The 17,315-nt window shown below is 38.8% G+C and overlaps 1 protein-coding gene across 1 annotated transcript in view; it reads right to left on the bottom strand.

Moving 5' to 3' along the window:
- Positions 1-11,563: 11,563 nt before the first annotated feature.
- The window catches only part of AGMO (alkylglycerol monooxygenase), a 192,557-nt gene continuing 186,805 nt past the window's right edge, over positions 11,564-17,315 (bottom strand). The window contains exon 13 of the mRNA XM_061997405.1: positions 11,564-11,644. Within this exon, the coding sequence (XP_061853389.1) occupies positions 11,564-11,644 (81 nt within the window). The remainder of the gene's footprint in view (positions 11,645-17,315) is intronic.

Below are 17,315 nucleotides of genomic sequence, written 5' to 3'. Positions count from 1 at the left end.
TATGTCAACATATCCTGTTATGTTAGAATTCAGTCATAAATCTCCACATATTAGAAACCTAACACACATCTTCTAACCAGACAAGCTCAAGGACTCAGGCACTACTAATTCTGTTGCTCTGAGATCTCCTTAACAGGAAAATGGGCCTTACAGTTGAGTACTTTCCACAGAATATATTTAGACTACATAACTACATTTTCCATACGTTCCAAAAGATCTTCCAGAAAAAACAAAAACATCCCAAGTGCACATTTTTGGCAAATTTGTCTGAGCTCAGACTGCAATTGAACTTAAAAAATGCTGAATTACTTTTACTAATATTAGTAATACAGTGATCAGTATTTTCAAACTCTTATTATGAGTAATATTGGTCCTTACTGGTGTTTCCCAGCAAAATCTTACTTCAAGACATCTCTGATAATTTATTCAAGACACCGATAAAAATCAACTTCATAGGTTCTTCTCTGTGTTACAGTGCCTACAACTATATTTTGTGAAACAGTATCAAAAGGAAATACTATCTGAACCTTTGTTCATTCTGAAAACTCACAAGAAACTAATTTATTTTAAATAGTGGACCTCTGCATCCACCAAGCAGAAGTAGTTTCTGCTGATGATTCAGAGGCATTGTATACAACGCCGTATACTCATCCTGTTAAACGAGAAAATGACAGTAGGAAATATATCAAAATATGCATTTTAGTGGATGTATTTATGCACACTTCAATGGTCAGTGCTACATCTTGCCTATTTTCATTATCTTACATAGAACTGTAATAGAATATGACAGGACTATAAAGATGTGTATCGCTAATTGTCACAGTTTGACATAACAGTCTTTTCTGGGAAGGGGGAAGGGGCTGTGAAGATGGCTCCTGTAAGTAGTTGCTTGAAACTCTCCCCAGCTCTGAGCCAGACCCACTGCTGGGGCTGAGCCAATTAGATGCCTCCATGATCACTTTTTAAGAAGAAGCCAGAAAAGGACTGTTCTTCTTCCTGTTTCTTCCTTCTTCTTCTTCTTCTGGTTGGTGGTGGTGCAAGGAGAAGAAACAGTGAGAGAAACAACCATGCGGACTCCAAGGTCAGTGAGGAAAGAGAGGAGGAGGTGTGCTGGAGCAGAGACTGCCCTGCATTCTACAGAGAGAACTGGTGAAGCTGAGATTTATTTTCATTGCTTTAAAGACCCCACATCAGCAGTAGAGACTCATTTTGATAATGACCCCGTATCAGGGGCAGAGACTCATGTTGCTAAAGCTGGCCCTGGACCAGGGACAGCGATTCACTTCATTAGAGGCCCCCAGTCAGGGACAGTGACTATGGCTGGAGGAGGCCGTGTCCCATGTGAGGGACCCAATCACTTTACTTACAGATCCTGAGCCAGGGGCAATGATTTTCTCCTTTAAAACTATGGCCGGAAGAGGCCGTGTCCCGAGGGAGGGACCCTTTATCACTATGGCATGAGCAGGCCATGTCCCGAGGAACGGACCCAATATCCACAGCTGTAACTGTGAGGAGGAACCCACAACAAAGCAGCTCATTAAACTTATGCCCTGAAGAGTCCTTGTCTTGAGAGAGGGATCCTATAACTGCAGAAAATGCAACAGTAGCAAACGTCCTATGTGAGGGACCCTGTATCGGCAGAAGCCGCAGCTGTTGGGAACAACCCACACCAGAGAAGTTCGTTAAGGACTGTGTCCCGGGGGAGGAACACTGTGTTGGAGCAGGGGAAGAATGCCAGGAGTCGTCCTCATCTGAGAAGACAGAAGCGGCAGAGTCCATCAGTGAGAGACTGACCACATCCCCCATTCCCTGCCCCCCTGAGCCATTGAGGTGGGCGGGAGGTAGAGATATTGGGAGCAGTGAGCTGGGCCCAGGAAGAAAGGAGGGATGGGGGAGGGAGATCTTAAAGTGCTGGTTGCAATTTTCTCATCCTACTCCCTTTCTGCTTTTATTCCATTCTGTTTCTTGGAGAATAAACTTTCCTACTTCCCTCTCTAAGTCAAGTACTGGAGTATGTTTTGCCCTGAACCGTAATTGGCAGTGAGCCCTCCCTGCCCTTGTCTCAATCCACAACAACCTTGCTTATCTTTTTACTCCCATTTTGCTGGGGCCTCTGCCATCCTAACAAGGGTGGGACTGAATGGGGGCACCGGGCGAGAGACTGTCGTGGTGCTGCTGTGCTAGCTGGGCCAAACCACGACACTAATGTATGTCAAATGTAATGTATTGTTTATATTGATTAAAGTATTGGTAGAAAAATCCCTGCCATGTATTAGAACACTCATGTACTTTGTATTTCCCCAAGGCATAGTGTGATAAAGAACAGGAGAAATGCAGACAGAATAACAACCACCATCTCCTCCAATGCTCACAAATAGGCCACAGGAACTGCTTCTGGGCCATCTTCTCTGTCATATCTGTTCTTACTAACTTCCTATTTTGAATGAGAGATACTTTATGTTAATCACTTCTGTTCCTGATAGCCCTGTAACTTCCAGTCTCCTGCTGCATCTCCCTGTCAGGGCACCCCACGCTGCCCCAGGGGTTCTGCTATAATCTGTGCTCCTCCCTCACTCAACTTATGCTGCCCAAGTTCATCTCTGCTTCCCTGCCTAGAAACGCTGAGGAAGGGAGGCTGATCATCTCTCCTTGCTTAGCCTGCTTGATGTGGTACAATGCCCACCTCTGTCAACGCTCAGATGTCTCTCAGCCACACTCAGAGTTATTTTCCATGTAACATCTTTCGACATGGTTGATTCCTCAGGGCAAATATTACAGGCTTCCATAAAACAGTGCAAAGAAGTAGCAATTAGAAGTGAACAACAAGTTTCTATGGTCCCATAACACCCAGGACTATGCTAACTAAATTCCAACATCAAAAGACTTTCTAGCAAAGAGAAGTCCTGGTGAAAAATATACTAAAAAATAACTCTGCTTCTGTAGGACAAACTGCTATTCATTGTTTTTTCATGAATAAATCCATTTACACACATATTACAGTCCAATTATAAGCAATAACTAACTATAATTAATAATAGGCATGAAGCACTCATAGATTTTCCAATAAATAACAGACATAGTGCTGGCAAAGAAAAAAAAAATCCAGGTATGTATCTTATTGGTCATGAATACATGAATACATTATTCATCTCTTAAAGCTGTATTTCAGGGAAAATAAGTAATATATAAAATAAAACTAAAGATGATCACATCTCAAACTTGTCTGTAAGAATCTCAAAAACATATCTTTCATTTCACTTACTGATTCCCAGGCATCAGGCTTTCCTCTGTTAGATAACCCTGTGGATTCGTAGTGATGGATAGAAAACTGGGATTACTTGAGATTTTCCAGAAATAAGCATGTAGGTACATACCTGCCCTGCTGCAGTGTGTAGCAAGCACCTTAATCTCTCTCAAAGCATTTTTTTTGCACTGTGATTAAATAAGTAAAAATTAAATCAGTGCTTTGAGAACGATTAAAGGTAATGAGTCAGCTGTGAGTCATGAGAGAAGGTAAAAGGCTGTTACAAGTGAAACAATAAACGCTGCTACTTGAAGCAAAGGAATAATGCCATTATATTCAAATAACAGGCTCATGACTTCAATGCAGACAGATACCAGCAGAAAATATGATCACACTGAGTAAGTTAATAGGCTACTAATCAATCTAAAAATTGTAGATTTTATTTTCCTAGCAAACATTTCCATAATTGTTATTTATGTGTTGATAATTACTGACATTCAAGGTTTGTGGAAAAAATGTAAGTAGCAGAAACATCATAAATTCTATAGTATTTAAAATCATAGAATCATAGAATCATAGAATGGTAGGGGTTCGAAGGGGCCTTTAGAGATCATCTAGTCCAACCCCCCTGCAGAAGCAGGTTCACATAGGAACATGTCCAGGCGGGTCTTGAAGACCTCCAAGGAAGGAGTCTCCACAACCCCCCTGGGCAGCCTGTGCCACTGCTCCCTCACCCTCACAGTGAAATAGTTTTTTCTTATGTTTAAGTGGAACTTTTTGTGTTCCAGCTTCATCCCATTACCCCTTGTCCTGTTACTATCTACTATAGAAAAGAGGGATGTCCCAACCTCCTGACACTCACCCTTTAGATATTTATAAATGTTACTAAGATCACCCCTCAATCTCCTCTTCTCCAGACTAAACAGCCCCAGTTCCCGCAGCCTTTCCTGGTATGAAAGATGTTCTATACCCTTGATCATCTTGGTGGCTCTGAGATGGACTCTCCCCAGAAGTTCTCTATCCCTCTTGAGCTGAGGAGCCCAGAACTGCACACAGGACTCCAGATGAGGCTTCACCAGGGCAGAGTAGATGGGGAGAAGAACCTCCCTCGACCTGCTGGCCACACTTCTTGATGCATCCCAGAATGGCATTGGCCTTCTTGGCCACAAGGGCACATTGCTGGCTCATATTTAGTTTATTATCAATCAGGACTCTCAGGTCTCTCTCTGCAGAGCTGTTCTTCAGCAGTTCGACCCCAAGCCTATACTGGTGCATGGGATTGTTCCTTCCCAGATGCAAGACTCTGCACTTGTCCTTGTTGAACCTCATGAGGATCCTCTCTGTCCAACTCTCAAGCCAGTTGAGATCCCATTGAATGGCAGCACAGCCTTCTGGGGAATCAGGTAGTCCTCCCAGTTTGGTATCATTGGTGCTCTTGCTGAGGGTACACTCTGTCCCTTATCCAGGTTGTTGATGAAGATGTTGAACAAGATTGGCCCCAGAACCGATCCCTGTGGAACTACACTGGCCACAGGCCTCCAACTCAATTCTGTGCCATTGATCACCACCCTCTGCGCTCTGTCATTCAGTCAGCTCTCGATTCACCTCACTGTCCACTCATCCAAGCCACACTGCCTGAGCTTTCTGATGAGGATGTTATGGGAGACAGTGTCAAGAGCCTTGCTGAAGTCAAGGTAGATGACGTCTGCTGCTCTCCCCTCATCTAGCCAGCCGGTTATGCACTCAGAGAAGGCTCTCAGGTTGGTCAAACAGGTATTTCCCCTTGGTGAAGCCATGTTGAGTACCCTTGATAAACATCTTTTCCTTCATATGTTCAGTGATAACATTCAGAATGAGTTGTTCCATCACTTTTCCAGGGATGGAGGTGAGGCTGACCAAACTGTAGTTTCCTGGCTCATCCTTCTTGCCCTTTTTGAAGCCTGGAGTGACATTGGCCTTTCTCCAGTCCTCAGGCACCTCACCTGTCCTCCATGATTGTTCAAAAATGATAGAGAGAAGCTTAGCAATCACATCAGCCAGCTCCATCAGCACTCTAGGATGCATTCCATCAGGATCCATTTACTTATGAGCCTTTAGCTTGGCCAACAAGTCTAACCTCTTCCTCTTTCACCCAGGGCAAGTCCTCTGCTGTCCTGGCCATCCCGTTATGCTTGCCAGACTTGGCTTCCCGAGGGTCAGCCTTGGCCATAAAGACTGAAGCAAAGAAGGCATTCAGTACTTTGGCCTTCTCTGTATCCTCAGACACCAGGGCACCCTCAGCATTTAACAACATTACCCCTCCCCATCCTTCTGCTGCTGATGTACTTGAAAAATGTCTTATTACTGTCCTTAACTTCCCTGGCTAAATTTAATTCTAGAAGGGCTCTAGCCTTCCTAGTTGCACCCCTGCATGTCCTAGCAATGTTCCTATACTCTTCCTAAGAAGTCAGCCCGCTTCCACCTCTCATAGATGGCTTCTTTCTGCCTGAGTTGTCCCAGCAGATCCTTGCTCATCCATGGAGGCCTCCTACCTCCTTTTCCTCCTTTCTTGTGCATTGAGACACGCTGATCCTGGGCTTGGAGGAAGTGGTGCTTGAAGATTGACCAGCTCGCTTGAAGATTGACCAGTTCTCTTGGGTACTTCTACCTTCTAGAATCTTATCCCATGAGATCTGTCCAAGTAGATCTTTGAAGAGGCCAAAGTCAGCTCGCCTGAAATCCAGGGTCACGGTCCTGCTTTGTGTTCTGCCCCTTCCACACAGGACCTTGAGCTCTACCATCTCATGGTCACTGCAGCTGAGGTTGCCTCCAACCTTCACATCCCCAACCAGGCCCTCTCTATTTGTCAGTACCAGGTCCAGCAGCACAACCCTCCTTGTCATCTGCAACATGAAGTTGTCGTCAACAATCTGTAGGAAACTCCTGGACTGCGTGTGCTTGGCTGTGTGGCTGAAATGTTTCATGATTTCCTTTATTCATTCATTCTTTTCTTAATCAAACATTATTACTACTGGCCTGCCTGCCTCTATCATGACACAGTTAGAAAACTGTGTAAACCTGTAGTAGTACACCCTGAGGCAGAGAAACAGTGACAGCTAAAGAATGGCACTGGAGGGACAGTAAGTAACTAGAAAGAATTCATAACAAAGAAACAGAAGAGGGAGTAAAATCTGGGAAAAGGAGAGTGTTAAGTTAGTGGAATGGAAATAGAAAATAAACTATTAGAAGACACTAGGCTGATATATATGCAATAAATAAATGAACATTAACAGTACGTAAGTAGTGCATTGTGTGTTTTGAATACCAGAAGAGCCTATTGACTGATAGGAACAGTAAAGAAGGTACTCATTCTTAGTTAAGAATGTTTGACTGTCATTTATTAAAAGAGAGTTTTTGTTGATATTAAATATGTCATTATGTACTTTCACACATAACAAATGTAAACAGGAGAGGATTTTTTTTCAAAGATAAACAAACGTGAAAGAGAGACAGGAAAACAGCAACAAAGAATAAAGGAGAAAGCATTAAAATCATAGCAAGGGGCAGGTGGAAGAAGATTCGTTTTGCATCACTTTGCCAAATAATAAACACAAGGACACTCAGCAGTTCATTTTTACTATTTGCACATTCTTCTACTGTTTTGCATAGGTGGGGCAAAAATGACAAAGGATCAAGCCAAGTTTTCCATTGGCCCTGATACATTAATATGGAAGTGTTTCTCCAGTGAGATATCTTACTTTTGCTTTACCTTGTGGTTTATATCTGAGTTCCGAACTCAGTATTTTTATATTTGTTTACTCTGCAGAAACAGAAAATGCTGAAGCTCACAGTACGTCTCTTCTTTGCTTTGACCAACAAACCAATAGGTATCACAACTTATTGTGGCTGAGGTCTGTGTATGTGCAGAGTTATTGAGGGTAGTGGGCTGAGGTCTGTGTATGTGGAGAGTTATTGAGGGTAGTGGGCCCTCAGAGAGTTGGCTCTGAGATCCACTTTAGTTTAATTCCAAAATGAACTGGTTAACACAGTAGATACGTCTATGCTAGAGTGAGTTTTATGGAAATAGATCAAGAATAGTTATTTTCCCATTCAGCACTAGCATTCCCAACAGTTTAAAAAATATGAGTAAAGCCTCATTTTATCACTAGAGTGGTTTAAAAGAGAAAATATTTTAAAATAGTATCTATTAAAATCTTCTTGTTTGCCTCCAGATTTTCAGCTTTATAAAGCTCTTGTTTCCAGCAGTCAGAAACTTCTGTTAAAGAAAGCAAATAGTTAAGAATAAAATCAAGCAAAACACCCAAAACAGTCAAAAGATTTCAAGAGACAGAGTTTTAAGAGAAACTTACACTATGAACAACTTGATTTGCATAACATTGCTAGTCGTGGCAATGTTTTGAGTATTCACTAAAAGTCACTGCTCTTCTTGATTAACTCCTTTGCTGAGCCATAGATCTTTATCCACAAGTTAAAGCAATGAAGAAAAGTCTAAAAAAACTTTACGTCAATGCCATTCCACTTAGTAATGTCTAATTGCATGACATAAAATAAAGCTCACAGAAATTTATCTGTAGAATAGAAGCTTTAAATTTCTGATCAACCTCCTTTTAGATAATGGTTTAGGTTTAGGACATTACATCAGATGGAAAGAACAGGGGAAGTCTATTTTTTAAAACTCTTGCTGAAAAAAAAAAAAAGTTCTGTTTATCTACATTTTTCTCTCAGGGTGTGCCACTAGGGAGTTTAATGGCAAACAAAACTAAACGGAAGTCTTAAGCAATACTGCAAATATTACAAATGTTATTTATGAAGTCTCACACTTGGACATGTGAGGCTAGGGTTTTAGCCTGCAGATTTTTTTTTTTTCCAGATACATGAAACAGTGGTTGTCTAAAAGAAAAAATAGATGCTTACACAAAATCTATTAGTTCTGCATCAATATTTTGCTCACTAATCTCCTCACAAGGTTCACCGATTTCACTTGATCCCATTCCATACAACTGTTCAAACCACACAACAAATCAAACTCAAAAGCAATAAGCAATGGAAAATTAAAAAGTTGAGGGGAGAAGGATGGCTTACCAAAATATCACTAATATATCCTAGCAATAAACAGTGCTTGCAGTTAGCATTTAATTAATTCAACTATATGTAATATAATAACTACACATAATTAAATTCATTGGCCATCTATTCTCCAGAGTCTCTTGATTACACAAAATCAGAGGTCTTTGGGATGACTCTTTCACTCTATGCAGTGGCTATAAAGACAGTGTGAACTAGATCCAGTATTGCTGGCAAGTGCCTAAAATATTGAAATATTGTGTATTTTTAAAAAATCATGACAAGTAAGTTGATTGGGATATAGCTACTTACCACATAGCTAATGAGAGAATGATGCAGTCAAGGGTGCTTCAAAGAGCTTGTCCTTAAAGCTTTCACTTCTCTATGAAAGGCAAAACCTAGCTTCCAGTCTGTACCAAAGGATTGCCTATACATATCCAGTGGATGTTATAGTAAAGTACAAGACTGGGACTTCCATGATGAGTCTGGTTTGTTCAAGCATTTAGACAGAAGGGTAATTCTGAGACTGTTGCTCAGTCTGTAATGGGAAGAACACTGTTGTTCTCACACTCCTTGCTTACAAGCAACCTACATACAATGGCAAGTCCTTGGAAGTAGAAATTGCAAGTCCTTGGGAAACAGGAAATGTATTTGGCCTCTGTTTTAATGACTAGGTTGCTTTCATCAGCAACTTTTGATAAGGGATGCAGTTCTGCTAAGTATTTGAGATGTTCATAATGGTAGAGCATACCCACGCATGCACAGACATAGCCTGCCCACTCCCCCCCCACCTTCCTTTCCCCCCTACATTTTGGCCAAACTGCAGATACTACACTGAAACAAAGGTTTCTGTAGAGTTCAGGATCTCTGTAGCAGGGCTATACTAGGATAATACTTTGTGTCAAGTTTTTGAATAATAAATGTATTAGAATTGACCTCGTATGAGTACAACTGTTTTCTTTTGGATAAGATCTTGGTTAAACTACTGGGCCTTTTCTATTTGTCACCAGTTTATCGGTATTTTAAAATTTATTTGTATGCAATTGAGAGTGACTAGAACAAGAAACTAGTGAATTACATAGAACATTTATATCTTAATCTGAAATTACCTTTGAAATTACATTCCTTTCATTACTTCATATAAGCAAACTACATTCATTAGGAAATCTTTAACATTAATTTAATTCAGATCTTCATTATTGTCCTTTCAAGACTTCTAAATGCAAAAAAAAAGTTAATTTTTTATCCCGTTCCTGTTTCTTTGAAGGATTTATTTTGATAAGGAGTCAGATTTTCAACATGACTCTTTTTTATGTTAATCATTATATCAAATTCACCTAAAAATATTCCTGAGATTGATGTAACTATTACAGATTTTGAAAATACAGGTACACTAACCTATGGGGTCACATAGTTTGTAGATTGTGTTGTACTTCTGGAATCAGATTTTGTTGTTGTCTTAGTTATCCTATAATAGCTTCATAAGGAAAAGATCCCAAATTCATTATTTTGGTTATGGTGAGAGATACCATCAGTATTGCCATCTCACAGATGGGGAAACTGGCAGAGATGTTAAGGTTTGGCCAGAAGTGGTAGTACCAGAGAATGCTCGAAAAAGCTCCTGGGTGAAGCACTGGTGTGTTAGTCACAAGATTATATTTCCGCTCTTAAACTCAGAGCTATATAATTGTATTTATCCATTTCGTAAAAGAACATTGGAAGCATACCTTGTTATGAATAAAAGTTTGAATTAAATTTCTCAAAAAGTATTTAAAATCTGATTTTCATGGGTCAGTTTCTTCATCTTGTTATGTAAACTGAAGAAGATTCACAAGACAGTCTTCTGTTTAAACACAGCTTTGTTTTAACAAAGGTATTACCTTTACTGGATCCCATGCATTAGTACCTCTAATCAAACTAACACCTGCTTTCTCAGTCAAATATTTCAAGATCTTTGAGCATAATCTCAAGTGACAGGCACAAGGCATTTCATACAGAAATGGAGTACTACTAAACATTGGATCAATTTTATTCACGTAACATTACTGTAGTTTTGACAACTCATCTCATTATGCAGACAGTGGCCTCTGTTACAACTGGAGACTGAAAATGTGGGTTAATTAAAAGTAGGCTATCAGTCTAAATGTCTGTTAGTACGTCATTAACATTCTAAAGGAAAACGGAATAGGAAAAAGCTAACTCAAACAAACCCACTTTAAAATCCAGGTATTCTGAACTAGTTTGAAGCACACAAGACAGTCTACATTTTTTAGCTACTTGATTTTAAGCACTTTAAAAGCCTTGAATCCAAATATAAAGTTGGAAGAGTTTAAGGAAAAAAAAACAACCTAGTTCCAGTATTTTTGCCAGTCCTGCTGTTCAGAGATTCCTTTTAGCATTTGTATTTAATTTTCCTATCTTAGTTCAAACCATCTTTCCAACAGCTCCTGAAAGACAAGACATGCATCTCCTGGCAGGCATCATCCCAGCAGGAAATTACCAGAAATTAAGGGCCCAATCTTGCAAATATTTTGTCACGTGAGTAACATTAGTCAATGGGATACTCATGTGTAAGTGTTGGCTTGATCAGTATCTAAATTTGGCAACTGCAGGTGTACTCCTTAACTAAATCAGTCTAAACTGCAAGTCTGCATTATACAACACATCCATCAGCCAATTTTTTTGAAGATGTTTCAACTCATACCAGTTTGAGTTATTTTATCACACAGTTTTTAATCACTTTCTTGCCTCAGCTACTCATCCTCATGTAGCTGTATGTTATGAACACTGAATTGGGCATGACAGTGAGATTCTAGTGTAATTCAATCATTATGGAAAAACTGACATTCACATATGTTTACATTTAGTTTCAATAGGAAGACAGTCAGTCTCTTTATACCAGGTTACAACAAATATGATTTCAATTATTCCTCCTGTGAAAAATTCTTTTCACAGAGATTACTAACAAAAGGTTTACACACTTTCTAACTCATTGAAATCCTTTGAATGTAAAAACATACTGTAAACAAAGATTTTATTCCGACTGGGGGAAATTAAATATTTTCTAAAACATCAAATAAAAATTAATATACGTCTTAATGAATCTTTCGAACCTTCATACACAGTCACAAACCCCTCCTATGTGAAATAATTGTGACTCAGCAATATTCATGGTTAATTAATTCCAAGGAACTAAGAAGGTTATTCATTCCAAAGTGCTGTTTCCATAATTAGAGTGATGTTAGAACCGGTCTTTCAGTGCCGTTTATCTTTGGATGAAGTGATCCGCTTCATAATTTGTATTCCCCAAAACGCAGTACAGAGGGAAAACAAGGCCTACAACAGAGAATTTAAAATCAGAAACATTATATACAAATTTTAAAAATGTTACTTGCCTGTAAAGAAAATGAATGGGTGAAAACAAATTGCTCTCAAGTACAAAAATGATACAAGAACTATATCATTCACTTCAGGACTGTGTGCTCTCTTTTCTATTACTCTTTATTGCATGGATTCTTGTCTGAACTTGCTCCTTCTTAATGATCCCAAAACAAGATAACCGTTAAAGTCTGTATGACCTTCCTGGGGTGCTTCAAGAGGAGTGTGGCCAGCAGGTCAAGAGAGGTTATTCTTCCCCTCTGCCCAGTTAAGGCCACATCTGGAGTACTGTGTCCAGTTTTGGGCTTCACAGTTCAAAAGTGGTAGAGAACTTCTGGAGAGAGTCCAGTGGAGGGCTACAAAGATGATAAAGAGACTGGAGCATCTCTCTTACAAGGAAAGGCTGCAAGACCTGGGGCTACTTAGATTGAATATTGTTAACACAAGAGGGTAACAAAGAGATGGGGTGAGACTTTTTTCTCTAGTGCCAGTGCCAGAACAAGGAGTAAGAGGCACAAGCTGGAACACAGTTAATTTCATTTGAACATAAGGAAATAACTTCTGTCCTGTGAGGGTGAGGGAGTCCTGACACAGGCTGCTCAGGGAGGATGTGGAGTCTCCTTCTCTGGAGTTTTTCAAAACCCACCTGGACATGTTCCTATGTGATCTGATCTATGTGGACCTGCTTTAGCAGAGGCATGGACTAGATGATCTCTAGAGGTCCCTTCCAAACCCTACTCTTCTGTGATATTTGGTAATGGAATTTAAAGTACCCAGATCAAATATAATAAGATAGGACAATAGTATCATCAACTGTGACTGAAGATAGGCACAAAGATGTTAACTTTTTGGCAAATGATCTGAAGATTGCTGACGTAAGTCTTATGGTTAGGTACAAATATCCAAAGTAGCCTTCCAGAGGATCTATGTCAAACAATGTTCTATCTGCAGTACAATAAATTAGTACTTGCCCTCCAACCTGCTATTTCTGATGATATGTAAACTAGATAGAAACAAAGATGTAATACACTTTATCTTGTCCTTGGCTCTGTGCATCTTTGGGGTTTTTTTTAGTCAGTGAATTTTAATGAGATCTAACAATTTTTTTTTCATTCGTTTATTTGCTGAAAAACACTTTGTGATGAGTACGACTAAATGCAGGGTAAAGTCTAATTCAGATAGTAGGTTGGTTCAAAAAAGAACAAAGAGAACAGGAGAAAAAGTCTGCATGTGTGTGTATGTGAAATTTCCTGAAAGAAACTTTTACCTTTAATGTGGAAAAATTTCTCTAACTTAGAAAATTACTTCATTAAGTCAGTTGTTACAGATTAATGAAGTGATTGGGTTTTTTCTGTGAGTTAGACAAAACATCCCATTTATGCTGAAAGCTATTTTGTTCAGGTGATTTATTTTTTTGTTTGAGGAGACAGAAAACATTTAAAAGAAAAGAAAGTTTGAGGTGAGGATATAATAATTCTTTTTTTTCAGGTTAATCTGGAATCAAAAGGTACTGACTAGGAGGACTCCAATTTTAACATTAACATCATTTAACGTTCAACATTTTAACAATGCATGGCCCAAAAACCTACTTCTGTCCTCATCTACACAGTCACTCACCAAAGTGCATAGGATCTGAATGTCCAACATAAATCGTAAATGACCATAATATCTAGAAGCTACTCATTTCACACTCATTGAGAGGAACGTGTTGGAATCCAGTCTGATCCTTCTCACCACCTTTTTGGGACACATACAGGTTTCACATAACCTATGGATTACATACTTAGAAACATGTGATGGTAATGACACAATACATAAGTAAATACAATTCTAATCAAATTCTAAAAATTCAATCCCCATTCAACCTCTATCAAGAAAAAAATCCCTTCAACTGTTTCCACTGAAAGTTTTAATTCTACTTGAGGAAGGGTAGGCTGCTTATTGTGTTTAAAACCTCTGATGACACAGTTAGTGCTGTATTTGTAGTCCCATTTGTAAGAAAAACTCGTAAAATTGTCACCAAAAGACATATTTCTAAGCATGTCAGACCTTTAGGAACGAAAGATTTAACTTTTTTTTTTTTTTCCCCTTGGATTATCACAAACACCCTGTAAAACTGCATAGCTCTATTTTACAGCTACAGAATGGAAAGACTTTGTAAGCAGTGCTGCAGGCACAACACTCTCCATGTTTTGTGAGAGGCTTTATTTCTATGCTGAGATTCCCTGTAGAAGAAAACTACAAGCTACAAATAACTACCTGTACTTTTTATTTGGTTCTTATGTAATTTGGATCAGCGTGAATCGTGACATACCTAAAACAATGACTTACATATAACAGGCTCGTACTGTGGAAAAATTATTCGTCGTGCTATCTCCAGAAACAGATCTTATCCACTTGTCATAATTAGTACTTCTCTGACATGTTACTAAACTCCTTTCATTCCTCATCTCAGAAAGATAACTCCTATTCCTGGAAGACGCATTAAATATAGAAATATTCCATTTTCAGAAGAAGTACATTTAAGTGCATTTAATGACTGAGGTGCAAGGCATTTATAAGGGATTAATGACTGCTGGGAGATGATGATCACCTGAAGAAGCAGAGCCATGGGCCATTAAGCCCCAGGAAATGTCCTCAGTAAAGATGGTTATTACTATTATAACCCAAAACTGAAAAAAAAATCTTGGGTAAATTTTTCTTTCTAAAATGTATTAATGCAGTTTCTTCTTTCTTAATTAAATTCTTCATTGTAAATGTCTTAAAGGATGAAATAAAAACTTGTGGAGACGTATTTCAAATTGCAGTTATTATATCCAGAATGAAAAACCACACACTGCACACTGCGGATCTGCAGAAGTAGTTTGGCTTCATTATTCTACAAAAGTATTGATTCACTGCCTATCAATGTCAGGACTGACAGTACTCAACGGAAATAATGCATTCACTAAACAATAACGCTGCAAGTTTATAAAGGACATAGTTTGAGAAAAACCCAAACATCAGGGAAAAAAATCAAGGGGCCACATCCTTCCTTGCATGACAGTAATTCTGGATGGCTCTATTCTTATAACGCTGACCTGCTCTGAACAGAGCCAGCTGTGTGGGGCTACTGAGCAGAAACTTGCTATGTAGGCTGAAGTTCAGTTTCTTTTGATTACTGCTACATATTTTGGAGTTACAAGGCTTGACCCACTTGAACGAATGGTGCAATCAGGTGATGTCAGCAATGGAAAGCTGAGACGCTATGTGCCAGAATTTTGAGCAGACAGTAGTAGGGGCAGCAGGAAGCAGCAGAAGAGCATTCCACCAGGCAACCTGTATTGTAGTTGACAAGTATTTTTATAATGCCCTTGGGAAAATATATTTCCTGAATCCTATGTGCAGATATTTTGAATTTTCTTTTCAGCTCTCATGCACTTTAACAAGTTGGGGGTTTAGCTTTGGGGTTTTGTGGTGGTTTTTTTTACCTGTGTAGTTTCTAGATTATTGACACAGAAATTCTCATTTCTTCTTGTATGGTGAAAACCAACTAGTATTTTTTTAATTAAAATATTCTGGTTTTCAAATAAAAAGATAGAATTAAATATTAATTTTTTTTCTGTTTTATACTGAGAAAAGTACATTCACAAACAATATTACATAAGAACAATAGTTTCACTTCTATTTTCAAATGAAAAATTACTGTGGACAGTGGTTATATATACAACAGCTAGGCATAAGAGCAGAATTTCTCATAACCATATATCCAGCAAACTTTTAGCCACCTTAATATAAGCAATTTTTACATTTACCTGTTCAAGTAATTAGAGATTAACTATAGACTGTCATTTAGACTGCTGGAAGAGGACAGACTTCTTTCAAGTATTAAGATTACCTCCTTTCACACAGTCTTTCTATTTCCAAACAGCCACTATTCCCTGTCTGAATAAAACTAAAAAAATGTAAATACCATTCTTCACAAGAACAAAGGTAGCTCAACTAATAGACTAAGCCTGCTCTTCACAGGAAATACTCACTGGAGAGATCAAGGTTTATTGGGCTGTAAAGTACTTCAAAATCATTACCTAAATTCAGGCACCCACTTCTGCATGATTAGCTTTGTTGCTGATCACTAATGGTATTCTCTACCATTTTCTATTCTGTAATGGCTTTATATATCTGAGTTGCCGAGACATAGTGTCTTTCCTCTTGCAGGTTTCATCTGGATAGAATTAGAAAGCTTTATACATCGGTCTAGAAATGTAGACAAATGTTCAAAAATAGCCCTGCTTTATGGGGGGGGAAGAGGCTCGAACCACACCATCTCAGATCCTTTCCAACCTAAATAATTCAAAGATTCTCTGACATTTCCCAGATTATGCTCAGACATGTTCATTCCATATTTTTCTGCAGAGACAGTCTGCAACTGTGCAACAAATTGACTATATCTGTGGTACAACATCATATGAATGTGTTTAAGATACTGAATTCTCTGAACACCTGTGTTGTAGATAATGTATTCCCAGCTCTGGAGAGGGCTTAGGAAGATCACATACTTTATTAGGTTGGCTGTTCACAACATAAAGTGGACTTGGTACTGGCAAAAGTGATAAATGAGTTCACTCAATATGATGCTGAGGATGGTTTAACTGATACTGCAAATTCAACCTGATTAAGGATCTTTTAATATTCTTTATCTACTGATCTGGACATGATTTCTTCAAAGGAACCAGAAATCATTTCATACTATAACTACAGAGCAAATTTTAGTCTTTATCTAAGAAGGTTGTGTATGGGAAGTGTCATTGTCCTTTTCTAGTAAAGATGAAGATCATGAACTGATATAACAGTTAAAATTCACTAATATTAGTAACAAAACAGTTCAATAAACTACTCCAGATTTCAAAAGTATGCCAATGGTGCAGTTTTCACTAATAGTATTGCTCTTTTCCCACTTCTCTATACAGGACTGGTTCAAGTGTTGAACTAAACAGAGAAGACAGAAAATATATGTCTCAGAAATGAGGAAAAAAGTTCATTATTTCTGGAAGTCACAATTAGGGTAACAAACACAAGGATCTTCATTCTCAGTGCAATGTTTAGAAGTCATATAATCATAAAAACATTTTTTATTAGAAAAGACCTTTCACAGAATCACAGAATAACAATATCATTATGGTTGGAAAAGACCTTTCAGATCATCAAGCCCAATCACGAACTTCATACTGCCAGGTCCACCACTAAACTAAACCATATTCCTCAGCACCTCATCTATGTGTGTTTTGAATATCTCTTTTGAATACCTCCCTGGGCAGCCTGTTCCAATGCTTAATAACTCTCTTGGTGAAAAGTTCTTCCTAATCTCAAATCTAAACTTACCCTGGCACAACTTGATACTACTTCCTCTTGTCCTATAATCCATTACTTGGGAGACGAGACTCACCTCCACTTCCTTTCAGGTAGTTGTAGAGTGCAATCATGTCTCAGCTTCCTCTAGATGAAACAACCCCAGTTCCCTCAGACATTCCTCATAAGACTTACTCTCCAGATCCTTTACCAGTAGCATTGCCTGTCTCTGAGCATGCTCCAGCACCTCAATGTCCTTCTTGTAATGAGTGGCCCAGAACTCAACATAGTACTTGAGATG

This window comes from Colius striatus, chromosome 5 (assembly GCF_028858725.1).
Source record: "Colius striatus isolate bColStr4 chromosome 5, bColStr4.1.hap1, whole genome shotgun sequence".
Taxonomy (NCBI): domain Eukaryota; kingdom Metazoa; phylum Chordata; class Aves; order Coliiformes; family Coliidae; genus Colius; species Colius striatus.
Note: the sequence above shows the minus strand (reverse complement) of the source record. Positions and strands in the feature narration are given on the sequence as shown.